The following is a 13,894-nucleotide window of genomic DNA, read 5'->3' as shown; positions in this document are numbered from 1 at the left end:
ATTCACCCAATTTGGGGTCATTTGATCGAAACATGTCCCAACTGGCCCATTCTGAAGAGCCCCTTCGGTAGACCTCTTTAAATTAAAAAAAGGGAAAAGAAAAGAAAGAGATCTCTTCCAATGTCTTTATTATTATAATTATCATAATCTTCAGTTTTCAAAAATATAAATAGGTGCACGGAACTCTGGTGCCTGCACGGTCCCGGGGGTGTGGGGGGAGGGGGAGGGGTGGGGCCGCACCCCCGCTGGGCAGGAAGTGACCCTCCCCCAGCCCTGCCGGGATGGACACCTGCTAGGGTGGCAGACCCGGGTGAGCGGATGCTGGAAGAGGGACCCTGGGAGGGAACCCGACCCCCCATGCAGCGGAAGATCCCTCGACGGCTCTCTCCTGCCCCCTCACCCTCGGTGGAGACCCCCCTTCTCCCAGAGGCTTCTCCCCCCACACAGATGGTGCAGCCCTCCTGGCCTCTCGTCCAATACATTCAGTTGCGGCCGGTCCCAGCTCTTCGCGTCCCTTCCTCCCTCCTCCCTAGCTCTCCCTGGAGGTGAAAAAACCAAGGATTGCACTGCTCTTGGATAAAGTCAGGAAACAAAAAATAATCTTCTTTATTTAACTTAACCCCTCCCCTTCTCCCCCTGTCCCTGCACTGGTCCCTGGAAAAGGCACAACGGGAGATTGAAGAAATTCTCTGAACTCAGTCCACGGGTTACAATACGTTTGCTTTGCTTTGGCATTGGGGGGGAAATCAGATGCAGTTTTGGCGATTGGGGGGGTTGGGGGGGCAGGTGCATACACAATGTGGGATTTGTTTTTTTCCTTCTTTAATGGAATTCCTTATATGACAGAAAGCGACAAGAAGAGGACACCATCCGCATGGGCTGTCAGCCTGGCGAGGCTCCTGGGCTCAGCGTCCTGGAAGCATCTCTCAGTGGGCTGTGCTGGGCCGGCTCCTCCGGGGGCCCCGCGGGCTCCGCTTCTGCAGTCTGCGCTTGTACGTGGAGGCTGCGGTGAAAGGGAGACCGGAAATCTGGACTGCTCGCTCGAAAGCTGGGGCAGCCAAGCCTCTCCCTCCTTGCCCCTCTACCGCTGGCCCCCCTCCCTGCAGAAACGACGGGCTGAAGGAGGCAGCCTGAGGCTTTACCCGCTTTCTGGTTTTGATTTTTCTGGGCACCCACTGGGGCTAAGAGGCTTTGAGGTGGTCTTGAAAAGGAAAGCAGACCACCTGCTTGTTCCTTCGTCCTCTCAGTGAAAGCGAGAGCGAGCCCTCACTGAGGGCAGGGGGAGTGAGTGTGACCGCGCCCCTGGAGTGTGCAGACAGCTGGTGCTCAGGAACCCCAGGAGAGGGCCAGCCACCGCCCGGGCTCTGGGAGCAGGAAGGAGGGCCTGCTGGCGGGATTTGGCACTGGGCCCAGCCGGGGGGTGGGGGGGAGGTTGCTCACGGTCTGTGCAGGTGATCCGAGGCTCCTCCCAGTGCCCACTGGGCTGGCACCGGATGGTGGGCACGTGGCGCTGGACAAAGCCTTCTGTGCACTGGTACCGCACCAGCGAGTTGATCTCGTACCGGTCCTTCTTCTGCCCGAAGGTCCTGGCGTGTTCTACCACGGGGGGGTCTCCGCAGGCCACTGAGGGGCAAACACCCTTGAGAAAGGGCCCTCGGAGGGTTTCCCGTGATGACCCATGCTTGTGATGAGCTGGTGTGGCCCCCTCTGGCCGTGGGGAGACAGCCCAGAGCCCAAGGAAGGGGCACCGAGCCTGGACACCCGCTGCGAGCCCTGGCTGCTGGCAAAGGGGCATTTTTACGCTGTGCTAAGCATCTGGAAACCACTGGTTCTAACATCTGGATTCCTATGTGATTTAGAGCAGCAGGGCGGGAATAAAAGGAGGGTCTTGAGGGGATGAGGGAAAGACAACAGTCTCCTAGGGAGAGTGGTGCCCAGGGGGCTGCATGTGTAGGGGCCGGTCTGTCCTCTAGCCTGGGACCCTCACTCTCCCTAGGAGTGGGCCTGCTCTTGCCATTGGCCCTGGGATGCGGGCGGGGGAGAGCACCTCCCCCAGCGCCAGTCTGCCTGCTGGGAGGGTGAGGGGACATCAGCAGCCAGGAGACCAGGAGACGCCTCCCAGGTCCCACAGCAGGAGCCTCACGTCCTGACTCCATCCAAGCGGGCCCCTCCGGGCAGCTGCTCACCTGTGCCCTTTTTACACGTGAAGGGCAGGTAGTAATTGCAGGGCACGTCGTTCCACTCTCCCTTCTCGTGCCAGATCATCACCACGCAGTCCTCTCCGCTCACGAAGAAGTTGTCGGGCTGGTTGGGGCGCCAGTTCTCAAATTGCTGGGGGTGGGGGGGTGGGGCAAGGGTGAGGCTGAGGCAGGAGCTTGGCCTGACCCCGCCTTCTTCTCCCTCCCTGATGAGGGGCCCATGGCACTCCTCTTCCATTGGGCCAGTAGTGGGGGGGGGGGGCTCACAGGCTACCTCGCTTGGGTAGGACTGGGCGATAGAGAAATGGCTCCCAAGTCCAGACTGTCTCTCTAGGCTTCTCCCTCAGGCCTGGCTCTGGGACAGGGTCCCCTTCCCCGACCCACGACCCTGTTCCCATCCACCTCTTCCAGGAAGCCTTCCCTGACTTCCTCTGCTGACCTGCAGCATTTACTATGTGTACTGTCCCTTGGCATCTATGTTGCTTTCTGTCAGCCTGCCTCCTTGAGTAGACCGAATCCTCTGTGGGAAAGGAAGCCCTCGAAAGCCTCCATGTACCCCTTCTGATGGTGTGCCTGCATTCCGTCCTTGTCTTCCTCACCCCTGTCTTCATGAGAGCGTTCACTTGACCCACCTGGCCTTTGCAGAGAGCACCGGAGACCCAGTCCCTGCCCCCAGGGCTCCCAGCCCAGCAGCTGCTCAGTGGGTGTAAGAGGTCCCGGGATCTCTATTGCCCTCCTCTGGGCCGCCACCTCTCCCCGGTGCCCCTGGCAGAACTCACCAAGGAGTGTCCATCTGACCAGCGGAAGTCTCCTTCGATGGTCCTGTCATTCAGGCCGATCCACTGGTAGTCTTGGGCGTTGTCTAGAGAGAGGCGTGGAGGGTGTGGCTGTTAGAACTTGAGCTCGCAGAGCCAAGGGGGTGGGGGCGTGGCAGGGGGTGGGGGCGTGGCAGGAGGTGGGCGGGCTCCTAGGAACATGCCACCTGCTTCTCTGGCCCTGACAAGGGTCTCAGCACAAGCACGTGCGGAGTGCACTTGGGACCACCACCCGAGCTGGAGTGGAGCGGCGAGAGCCCCAGGGTTAGTCTGGGGCATCAGGGCGCAGCCCCAGCGATGGAAACCCCCTTCCCCCCACCCCCCACCCTGCAGCCTCTCTGGGTCCAAGTCTGCGGACTCCTGGTAAGTGAGGCCCCGAGCCCCCCCCCCCCCCCCCGAGCCCCCCGCCCCCCCCCACTCACTGTTGACGAACTCCTGCTCCTCGGGCGTGACGATGCTGCTCAGATGTGCCTGCTGTGCCCGGCACCTGCTCTCGGCATCCACCCAGCTCTCGCGCTCGGGGAAGTAGCGGTAACAGTGGCCCTGGAACTTGGTCCAGCCTTCCTCACACAGCTCCTGGTCTGCAACACAGGTCAGGGGCGTGAAGACGGAGGCCCCGAGGCCGCCTGGGGGTGTCCGGTGCGGCCAGTCTCATGCCAGCGGCCTACGTTCACCCCGACTTCCATGTCCGTCCGTGAAGGAAGGGGCCCCTTTAGACGAGGCTCAAGGTGGGAGCCGGGAAGGCCTGGTCCTGGAGCCCCCGAGGCTCTGGGCATGTTCCCATCCTTTCCTTCCGTGATGTGCCCCCCCCCCAAGCTTTTCTCCTGTTGTTACCTGCTCTGGGGGATGTTGAGGTTAAGATGGGGAGAGAGGGAGGGAGCTGTGGGAAGCGTGTTCTCCTGTTGTTACCTGCTCTGGGGGGTGTTGAGGTTAAGGTGGGGAGGGAGGGAGGAAGCTGTGGGAAGCGTGTGATGGGGCAGCAGCAGGGAGCGCTGGGGGCATGAGATGGCACTTCGGGTGGGCACAGAGGAGCAGGAGTCGGTCTGCTCTGGGTCTACGGAAGGCTCAGGGCTCTACATCTGTCCATCTGAGCTGGCTCTGGCTGGGCATGGGATACCGGACTCTTGGAGGACGAGGTAGCCAATGGGGGGACCATGATCCAGGGGCCTCGGCTGTTTATATAATTTCTCGGTGGCAGAGGAGAAGAGGGAGGGGCGTCTCTCCTCACAAACCGATATGGGTTAGGGGTTCTGAGTTGGGAGAAGGGGCCGCTTTGGAGCTCTTGGAGCAGCCCGGAGGGACCGACAGAAGCAGGGGCGGGAGCCGGCCCCTTCAGGCTTGGGAGAGGCATTATGAATGCGTCTTCCCATCTCTGCCTTCAGTGACCTCAGGATGGTAGCTGTGAATTCCTCAGCGATCGCAGACGCTACCCATCAGGGCTCCCTCTTCCCCTCCAGGAGCCGGTTGTCAACCGCCAGCCAGCACGCCATGGACAGAGAGAATTCCAAGACCCTCTCTTCCTCCCTCCCCTGCGGCCTCCCCGGTGAAGGGCTGCCCCTCAGGCCTGTGGGTCCTGTGAGTGCAGGGCTGTGAACCCCTCGGGCTGTATGGAGCCTCCCTTACTGGGTGCGACCCACAGTCTGGCTGACCCAGGAAGGGAGGACCCGTACCTGACGGGGCGGAGGCTTAGGCTGAAGGGGCGGATGCTGGGCAGGGTTGGAAGAGAGACACTCGGGGGAAGGCAGAGACAGAGGACACGCAGAAGCCAGCAGCCTGCGGAGAAGAGGACGAGCAGCAGGAGGGCTGAGGAAGAGGCTGCTGGCCCCTGCAGCCGATGCCTCCTCCAAGGAGCGAGGCAAGGGTCTGGAAAGAAGGCGGCAAGGCCTCTGAGGTAGCTTAGCACCTGAGGAGGCCAGAAACATCATTCCAGGGCTGACAGTGCTGAGGGCTGAGCTGAGCAGGCAAACCTGGAGGGTGGAGGGGGGGGTGCGTGTAGCAGCTCTGGGAGCAGCCAGGGCATGCAGGATGGAGGCTCTGGAGAAGCAGGAACAGAATTCCAGCAAGGTGGGAAGCTGCAGCGGCCCAGAGCCAAGCCGTGGAGCACCTGCCGGACGGAAATGGGAGAAAAGGAGCCTCGCTTTGCTTAGCTGGGCGACCTGGCCCAGCACCTGGCTGCGCTGTGCCAGTACCATCTCTGCACCCCGCCAGAGCACAGAGCCCGGTGAGGGGCCCTGCCTCCACACTGGCAGAGCACCCCCTTTCCTAGTCTGACATCCAAGAGCTGTCATCTGTGCGGATGTTCCAGACATTTCTCCCTTGTGGCAAACATTTTGGCAGCCTGGGGAAAGAATCCTATAACCCTCCGTTCTCCCCCCAGCCAAGACCCCATCCCCAATTTCTTGGTGTCTCAGGGTAGAGGTGGAGGGTGGGAGGCTGCAGGGAAGGAAGAGGGTCCAGGCCTTTTCTCCCAGAAGCCTTAAGTTCCTCCACCAGTCTGTAATCTTGGCGGTGCCTCGAAGGAACATGCAATCCCAAACTACCTCCCCACCCTGCTTAGGACCAAAGGGAGACTTCCCAGGAGTTTCATCTGCTTCCTGGAGGTTTCTGGGATATCTAACTTGAGAGATCATAGAAAATGGTTTTGAACCCCTGCATGCTTCTAGGTCTGCGTGGGTTATTGCTACTAGTAAGTACAAGTCCCTTCTCCCCCTTTCTGAGTTGGGATGGCCCTGAGGCCCAGGAGGATGGCAGGGGGGAGACTACAAGCACCAGAGGTGAGAGAATGGGGGGCTCTGGCTTGCCCTGGGAAGTTCCTGGCTCACAGCTCCCTTGTCGGAGCCTGGCCCGGGTGCAGAAGCAAAGGGGTTGGCGAGACCCAAGAGGGGAAACTCAGCCCCCATCCCTTGTAGTGAGGCTCTGTTCTCTCTGGCCAGCCTTTTGACTTGCACAAGGGCGGGGAAAAGAAAGCACGGGCCGGAATGGCACTGACATGGCAGATGTCACTGGTGATGGGAAGGTGACAAGCAGCAGTCCCTGCTCATGCACGTCCTGCTGGTGACACGGGAGCTCTCAGGCAGGCAAAACAGAGCTCTTGCCAGAGGAGAAAGAGGTAGCATGGCCATTGTGGCCTGGTGGCTCCCAAGGCCATGGAGGGGCCACAAAGGTCCCATGGGCCATGCAGCAGGCCAACGCATGCTCATGACCTGGAGTTTGGTTCATGCTGGAACATCTGCGGTGTCCTCCGGAGAGAGAACCGATGACTCCCACCCCTAGCCTCCTTCCACACAAACGCACGGGATCAGCTCTGTCTGTCCTCTTTGGCCTGATGCATGCACTGACCTCGAGGTGGCATCAGTGGGTCTGGAAGCCCTGAAGAGGGTTAGTGTTTTAAAGATTCCCCAGAGCCCCACCTTCCAAAGTGCAGGCTGGCCCGGCCTGCGTGTCTCTCCTGTGGGAAGATCGGCCAATGCCCCAGAGGAGGGTTTCCACAAGGAACAGCAAGAAGAGTGGGAGTGAACGAGGCCAGACTTCTCAGGGGTGGCCCCTGCCATGGCTGTCTGGATGGACCGTGGGGGCTCCAGCCAGCGCCGAGAGACTGCGGTTAGACGGAGGGGTGATGGAGGAGGACAGGGTGTGCGGCAGTTAGTAACATTAGCTGAAGCCGAGGCGGCCGTACCAATCTCACACAGGTCCCCTCGGTAGCTGGGAAGGCATAAGCATGTGAAAGAGTCGATGGCGTCCACGCAGGTGGCTCCATTCAGACAAGGACTTGAGAGGCACTCATCAATGTCTGCAAGAAACCAAGGGCCACCATTAGGACTCTTGCCAGCCACTCCAGCTTTGCAAGCATTGTGGGTGCTTTATGGGTGGCCAGCCCTGCTGCTCTCCGGAGCCCTGGGAGGGGTGGCTGGACTTCCTAAGCGCTGCTGCTGCTGCTGCTGCTGCTGCTGCCGCCATATTGGAGCGCTGAGCCAAAGATCCAACAAGGGTTTTCTTGGATGCGTGTGATTCTTGACTGGCAAGTGTGGAGCACGGGAGCCAGGTTTCCCTGTGGGTGAAGAAATCTGGTGCTTCTGAAGGTGAACGTCCACTGGAAGAGCGAACACGTAGCTCCTGCAAGACGCCTTCTCTTGTGACTATTTCAAGAGGCCTTGGGGTCTGAACTGGCTCTGAACAGGACGCTGGTGAGCAAGGACACTGGACGTCAAGTGCCTGAAGTTGGTTAGAGCTCTTTCTTTTCCTGTCTTCCTCTGTGGTTCTGAACCGAGGCAAGAGGGCAAGGCATGAACAAGCCAGAGGTGGTCTGGAGAGTACAGAACCATGAGAAAATGGCGGCATGCGATAGGCACATGAGACTCATTTGATCTTTGGGAGTCTCAGACAACTTTGCCTTTGGCACATCGGACTCCAGAGCATCTTATAAAGATGGAGCCAACATCATTCTCTTGGGGAGTGGAAGAGAAACCAGCCCAACATGTTCCTGTGTTCCTTCCAGCGTAGGGCCTCAGAACATGGACATCTCCAGTGAGTCACAGTTTCCAGAGAGGCTCCATTCTGGCCAGTGGGAGACTAATATTTGAAGCTGGTGAGCCACTTAGTAAGTGGCCAGCCACCCCCCTGGGGTACAGGCAGGTCCCCAGCTACCTCTTCTTCCCAGGCAGGCTGTTCCTCCCTTCTGTTCATCTGGCCCAAGATGCTCTTTCTGATCCAACTTCTTTGTGGGACTGGAATTGGTAAGTCATCGGCCTCAATTTTCATCCATCAGCCACGAGGAGAAGTGAATTTCCTAATCCACTCTTTCTGCCTCTTTCTGAGAAGCCAGGAACCTGGGGATCTCTCACTCTCTTCGTATTTGTACTACAAAGGCTCCTGCTGGTTTTCTCTGGATACCTTCCTCTAGATACCTTCCTCTGATAACAGGTATACTTGTGAAGCTCTTTTTCCCAGATCAATAAGATTCTGCAAAGAATGGGTGCCACTGGCCCATGGGGCATCGTGATAGATGGCTAAGCCTTGGTATATGTAGCTGTGTTCATAGAACCTTCAGGACCCACATGTCTATGGGTGGTGTCCACGTGACCAGCATCTTAAATGCATTCAGCAGACTAGACCTTGAAGTCCATCCCCTCTTAAGAAGGCAAAAGCATTGTCTTGTGGATCCTTTTTGCTAGCTGGTGCATAGTAGATGTCTTCCGGACCAGTGTTGGGTTTGGGCAGTGGGTGGCCTGAAAATCTCAGGTCCTCAGGCGTCTCTCTGTTCCCACGGAGCTCTTATTTTCATCTCAGGGAGCGCGCACCACGGATTAGACACCAACAGTTCCAAGGCCGGAACTGTTCCAAGCAAAACCAAAATGCATGGAGGAACTGACCGGAGTCCCAGCATGCACTTGGATTCCCAGCATGCACCAGGATTCCCAGCAGCAGCAGTAGCAGCAATAGGTCAGGCCGGTGGGCTGGGCGGAAGCTGGGGGCTGCTCAACGGGAGCCCCTGTTCTCTTGTGTCCATTAGCGTCATTATGGGACGTGGGAAGCACCGGGCGAGGAGGGCTTAAGCAAATCTAGGCGCTAAAGCAGTTGTACAGAGCAGGGGACAGGAGTGGTCTGTGGGCAGAAGAGCCGGACGTCATCCCTGAGGCCTCTGGCCCACCGTGGGGGAGGGGCAGGGAAGTCGGAGGTCCCCCGGGAGGTCGAGCCAGGTGGCCTCCCTTGTCCCAGAGGCTTATTTCACATCACTAGCCCCCAGGTGGCTCAGAGACCGGGGTGGGGGGGGCAGTGTTGCTTTCTTCCCGGCTTTGGCACCCAATCTGAGAAGGCTGCGGGGTGGGGGGAGACCCAAACTCAGGGAACCACCTGTTCCTGGGTCCAGAAGGTGTTTTGGGTGCGGGTGGGATTCACAGATGAGAAGGGAAGGAAGGGCCAATATGCTGAAGACCAGAGAGCCTGTCAGTGCCAGCAGGGCAGCTGAGAGAGGCCTTTAGCTGTAGGAAGAGGGCTGAGGTCCTGTGTGGGGCTTTCTTGTGAGCCGCTCACGCCTGCAGGCCTCATCTCCTCTCCCTCTGGCCTTGCAGTGCCCTAACCTCTTTCTGTGAAGGGCAACTGGGAGATTGCTCGTCTTCTGGAACCACGAGAGGAGTTGAGCTGGGCTGAGCACAGAGTGGGACCCCAGACAGGCTGTCAGTAGGTTGAGGGGATGGGAAGGGCTTTGGGCAATGGGTAGACTGCATGAAGAAAGAGAGCAAAGAGAAGGAACTGATCTCTTTCACGAATCTTCGCTGAGCTAGACACTACTATTCCCACACACTTTACCCTTCCAACAGCCCCAAGGCACAGATGTCATGTGCCCTAGTACAGGTAAGGAAACAAGGGAAGTGGCCTGCCCACGCCTGTAGGCTGGGGAGATAGACCAGAAGAGACCAACGGAAGGATCAGACACTGAGGCTGGAAGTTGGGCCTCTGTCCCCTGTGAAGGGAGAGAGACACTGAAATCTTGGATCTCAGCATCTCATTATCATTTCTGCTGCACCAGGCCAAGAGCTCCCCTGTTGTCTCTAAGCAAGGACCCTGGGGAGTGTCAGAACTCTGAGTCTTCTTCCCACTACTATAACCAAAAGGGATGATTTGTTCCTGAACCAGACCCTAACTTAGGGGAGACAAGAACTGAGAGCCCCCTGGTAAAGGTGAGGGGAATAAGATACTTCCAAATGATCACTTCTGAATTGGAGAGCTCAGGCCTCCACCCTGAATAGGTCTTGCCTGGCTTTTGCTTATGTCAGAGCTTAGGACCTCCAAGTGAGAGAGTTTATTTGGCTCATAGGAAAGGCCGAATGAAGAGTGACAGCAGGTACTTTTGCTCAAAGGATATCCAACTAAAGGGGTTAGTATCCTAACCTAAAGTTGGTATCCTTTAGCCAGTCATAAAGAATATATGAATGGTATTCAAGTTGTTCAGTGTACAACCTGTGCAGCTATATGTGGTGACCCTGGACATAACTTTCCTGGACAAACATGGGAGAAAATCCCCTCAAGAAGCACAGAGACAATTTCTTAACTCAGTGGATGTCCTACACTCTGCAAAGACCCAGGATCAATCAGATAGACAGACCTGAGTAAATACACTTGCTTTCCGTGGAATCACGATTGATAGGAGGGTTATAAGAACATATTTATCAATTCCAATTTGCTTTTAAAATAAACATCATTAAATTAACCAATATGCTATAATTATACTATCAAGTCTTTTATATTTTTTAAAGTTTGATCTAGAATGTTACTTTAATGTCAATCTTCTTAATTCAATTACAGTTGACCTTTGAACTAACATGGGTTTGTGTGTGGGTCCACTGGTATGCAGAGTTTTCACAAAAAATTACAGTACTGTAAATGTGTTTTCTCTTTCTCATGATTTTCTTTTTTTTCTATATGTATATTTTAAAATTAAGTAAGCTCTACGCCCAACGTGGGGCTTGAACTCATGACCCCGAGATCAAGAGTCACATGCTCTCCCTACTGAGCCAGCCAGAAGCCCTCCCTTTATGATTTTCTGAATAACATTTTCCTGTCTTTAGCTTACTTTATTATAAGAATACAGTATATAATACATATTCAAAATAAGTATTAATTGACTTTCTGTTATCACTAAGGCTTCTGGTCAACAGGAGGCTATTAATAGTTAAGTATTTGGAGAGTCAGAATTTATATGCTGATTTTCGATTTTGCGGAGGGCTGGCACCCCTAACCCCCAGTGCCATTCAAGGGTCAACTCTAGTTCCCTGTTCAAATCTGCCCATAGACTTTTTTGGTTATGTCAGGTCATGAAGGTGTGATTTGTATTTGCACTTGTAACCCTGTATTTTCACTTGCTTTGACAGCGTCCCCCTGCCCCGGGGCTAAGATTTCACTGAAATTCAAACCTCCCCACTCCAGGGGAAGAGACAGTGTCAGATCATAGATCAGAGCCTCAAGCCTACAAAGTGAAGAATGCCAGTAAGACAGAAAAGAGGCTGATTGAACTTTAAGTTCATGCCCTTCTAACCCAGGAGTTGAGAGAAATCCACCCAGCACCAGCGATTGCTGGAAAATTGGACGTGAAATCTGACTAGAACAGAATGTCTCAACCTTAGCTGCATATCGGAATCACTGTGGTAGTTAATAAAAATTTTTAAAAGATTTTTTAAAATACCAATGCCAGAGTCCCTCTTCGGACCAATTCTATTGGGGTAGCTCCAGGTGGGGCCCAGGTGTGGTGCTTTTTAAACATTAAAAGCACCCAGGAGATTCTAAGGAGCAACGGGGACTGAAACCTCAGAGCCAGAAATCTCGGCAAATGTCAGCAACAGAGGCGGGGAGGAAGCTGCTGCTTTTTAAGTGGATCGGAATGGGGCCGCTAGCTCTGCTTTTTCAATCGCTAAAAAATCTGAATATTCATTAAACATGTTTATTTTGACGTCAAGAGTGTAGATGAGTCACTTATCAAGAACTTGTTTACGGAATGCCGACTTAGCAAGATGATGGTAATTGTCAAGTATTTTCTCTTAAGGACTAAACAGAGCCTCCAGCCCCATTTACCAGGCAGAAGGTTACCCCGAGTATTCAAATATGGTCACAGGACTAATGCTACATTATGCTACCTCAAGACCACGGCGGGTCACCTGAGGAGACAGGATGCTATCTGCAGGCCTTTTGGAAGCATGCTTACCACCTGTTCTCTAGAAATGATAAAGCTTTCCCTAACCAGTGTTGCGAGAGGTGGGGAAGGGGGAGTAATCTTTATTGATGCCTCTTGGGGGGCCAGATGCTGTACACAGATGTTCTTAGTCCCGACAGCAGTTTCTCAGCCCTGGCTGCACCCGGGCGGACTTAAAAACCCCAGTGCCAAGGCCCACAGGACCATTTCAATCAGAATCTGGGGGAGTGGGACCCCAGGCATCAGGAGGTTCTTAAAGCTGAGAACTACTACTTTGACCCTATTACAAATGAGGTATGGAGGGCTTGGCCGAGCCCCACTTCTATAACCCTCTCCATTCTGCTGGCTCTGAAGCTCAGCTCCCGAGTGAAGACCAGCCACTGATTCTTACGTTAAACAGGGAGCTGCTTATGTAGCGGAGTGTGTGACACAAGCGAATGAAGACCCCAGTTCTGGATTTGACTCTTTCGGAGGAGAGAGGCAAATCCCTGAACCTCTCTGGGCTGTAGTTTCGGATGGGGATAACTGCCAAGCTACCCACAGAGCTGTCTGGGAAGAGATCGTGGGGGCAGAAAGCCCCATGGGGATACACACAGAGAAAGGCTGTCCTTCCAGCAGTTAGGGTCCATTGCCAGCCACCTCTCCCGCCAAGGCCGGGAGCCTTGCTGTGGCTTCTGGTACAAGTGTCACATTTTTGCTTGGGGAAGGACTTGCTAAGCAGGGAGTGAGGTGTCAGAGGACACAAACACAGGGCAAGGGAGTTCTGGTCCTGGTGGCTGTCCCGGAAGTCCTGCTGGGCCCTGAGTCTGCTCTTCTCTGCCTCGGGCTATGTCTACGATCGCGTCACCCAGGACAGGCGCCCCTGCTGCTCTCCACCAGCCATACCGAGAGGGAGGAGGTGATGTGCCCTCCCATTGGGGCGGACGATGGAGGGATGCGGCTGGAGTCCCAGGGGTCACCGAGGCCCCGTGACATACTATCCGCTAGGCGGTAAGGCCGGGACCCCCTAGGAGAGCCCACCCCTCTGGCCACAGAGGCCCACAGTGCCCTTAGTCACGGCCCCACCACGTGGCCAGAGGCTGACCCCAGTGGTGGAAAGAGTGAATCCATAGTCACCCTAGTGCCTGTTTCCACGGAACGTTTCCTGAGTAAGTGCCAAGTAAATAGCGTATTTACTTGATGGGAGCATATATTCTGAGGTCTTGATTTGCACATGTATTAATATAAGCAAACACAGAATCTTTCTCTCTATATGATGTAACAGCTATCGGAAGGAAGATAGCTCCCTGGCCCTGTTTGTCTCCTGGGATCTGCTCTCCCCGGGGATTCATGGCTCTGATTCTGCATGTGTCATAGGAACGAAGCCCTTCTATGAAAGACGCTGGGACAGAGGCTGGGGGAAGGGCGTGGGGGCAGTGCAGAGACCTACCCTGGGAATATGGGCTTGGAGGTACTTGGGTGCTGATCTGATGAGAGGAAACGTCCTCATGGCCACAGGCCTCGACATGTTCAGGGAACACAGGCAGATCCTCGTCATCTTGTTCTGGGGACCACCTCCAAACAGAGGGTCCCCTGGGCTCCTCACCTGTCCCACAAGCTGCTTGACCCATGGCGAAGGTCAGAGGCCCCAGGGTGGTGGGTGCCAAGGGGCAGGTCAAGCTCACCTGTAGCTGGGGTGACAGGCACTGCCCGTCATTTCCTTTAGGGCAAGAAGGGGACCCAAATCCCACCCAGGTCCGAACAGGGAGGGGTGTGCAGGGGCTTTCCTGGAGAGGGCGACTCTGCACGATGCCAGACAGCCCTCTCGGAGCTTCCCTCCCGGGGCCGTGAGGTGTCACCGGCTCTACCCCATTTACATCCTAGCTCCACACTCCCTGGAAGTCACGAGGATTATCTTCAAAATTTAAGCATATTTGGCATTCGACTCATAAAACAATCATTGGCTTAACAAAAAACGAACTGATTCTCGGTTTAATTACTTGAACATTTTCCCCCCTAAAGTGCCACGTAGACTACACTCTCTAGAGAGATGCGCCATGTTTATCCTGCAGCTTCTACCCTGAGGCGTCGTGCGCACCTCTCCTTCCCGGTCTGGGAAGCCTGAGCCTCAGCTGGCCTTGGTCGCCTCCTCCTACCTGTGTTCCTTTCTGGGGATAAAGGGGCCCACCCTCCTTGCCCTGCCTGTAACCCCACAGCCG

At 55.5% G+C, this 13,894-nt stretch overlaps 1 protein-coding gene across 1 annotated transcript in view; it reads right to left on the bottom strand.

Annotated features, from left to right (window-relative positions):
- Window positions 1-502: 502 nt before the first annotated feature.
- ACAN (aggrecan) overlaps window positions 503-13,894 on the bottom strand; it is a 62,388-nt gene continuing 48,996 nt past the window's right edge. Inside the window, exons 13-18 of the mRNA XM_026510275.4 lie at window positions 6,690-6,803; window positions 3,436-3,594; window positions 2,978-3,060; window positions 2,187-2,331; window positions 1,441-1,623; window positions 503-1,003 (exon numbers count right to left, since the gene is read on the bottom strand). Of these exons, the coding sequence (XP_026366060.2) occupies window positions 927-1,003; window positions 1,441-1,623; window positions 2,187-2,331; window positions 2,978-3,060; window positions 3,436-3,594; window positions 6,690-6,803 (761 nt within the window). The 3' untranslated portion in view covers window positions 503-926. The remainder of the gene's footprint in view (window positions 1,004-1,440; window positions 1,624-2,186; window positions 2,332-2,977; window positions 3,061-3,435; window positions 3,595-6,689; window positions 6,804-13,894) is intronic.

Source organism: Ursus arctos, unplaced genomic scaffold (assembly GCF_023065955.2).
Source record: "Ursus arctos isolate Adak ecotype North America unplaced genomic scaffold, UrsArc2.0 scaffold_28, whole genome shotgun sequence".
Lineage (NCBI taxonomy): Eukaryota > Metazoa > Chordata > Mammalia > Carnivora > Ursidae > Ursus > Ursus arctos.
Note: the sequence above shows the minus strand (reverse complement) of the source record. Positions and strands in the feature narration are given on the sequence as shown.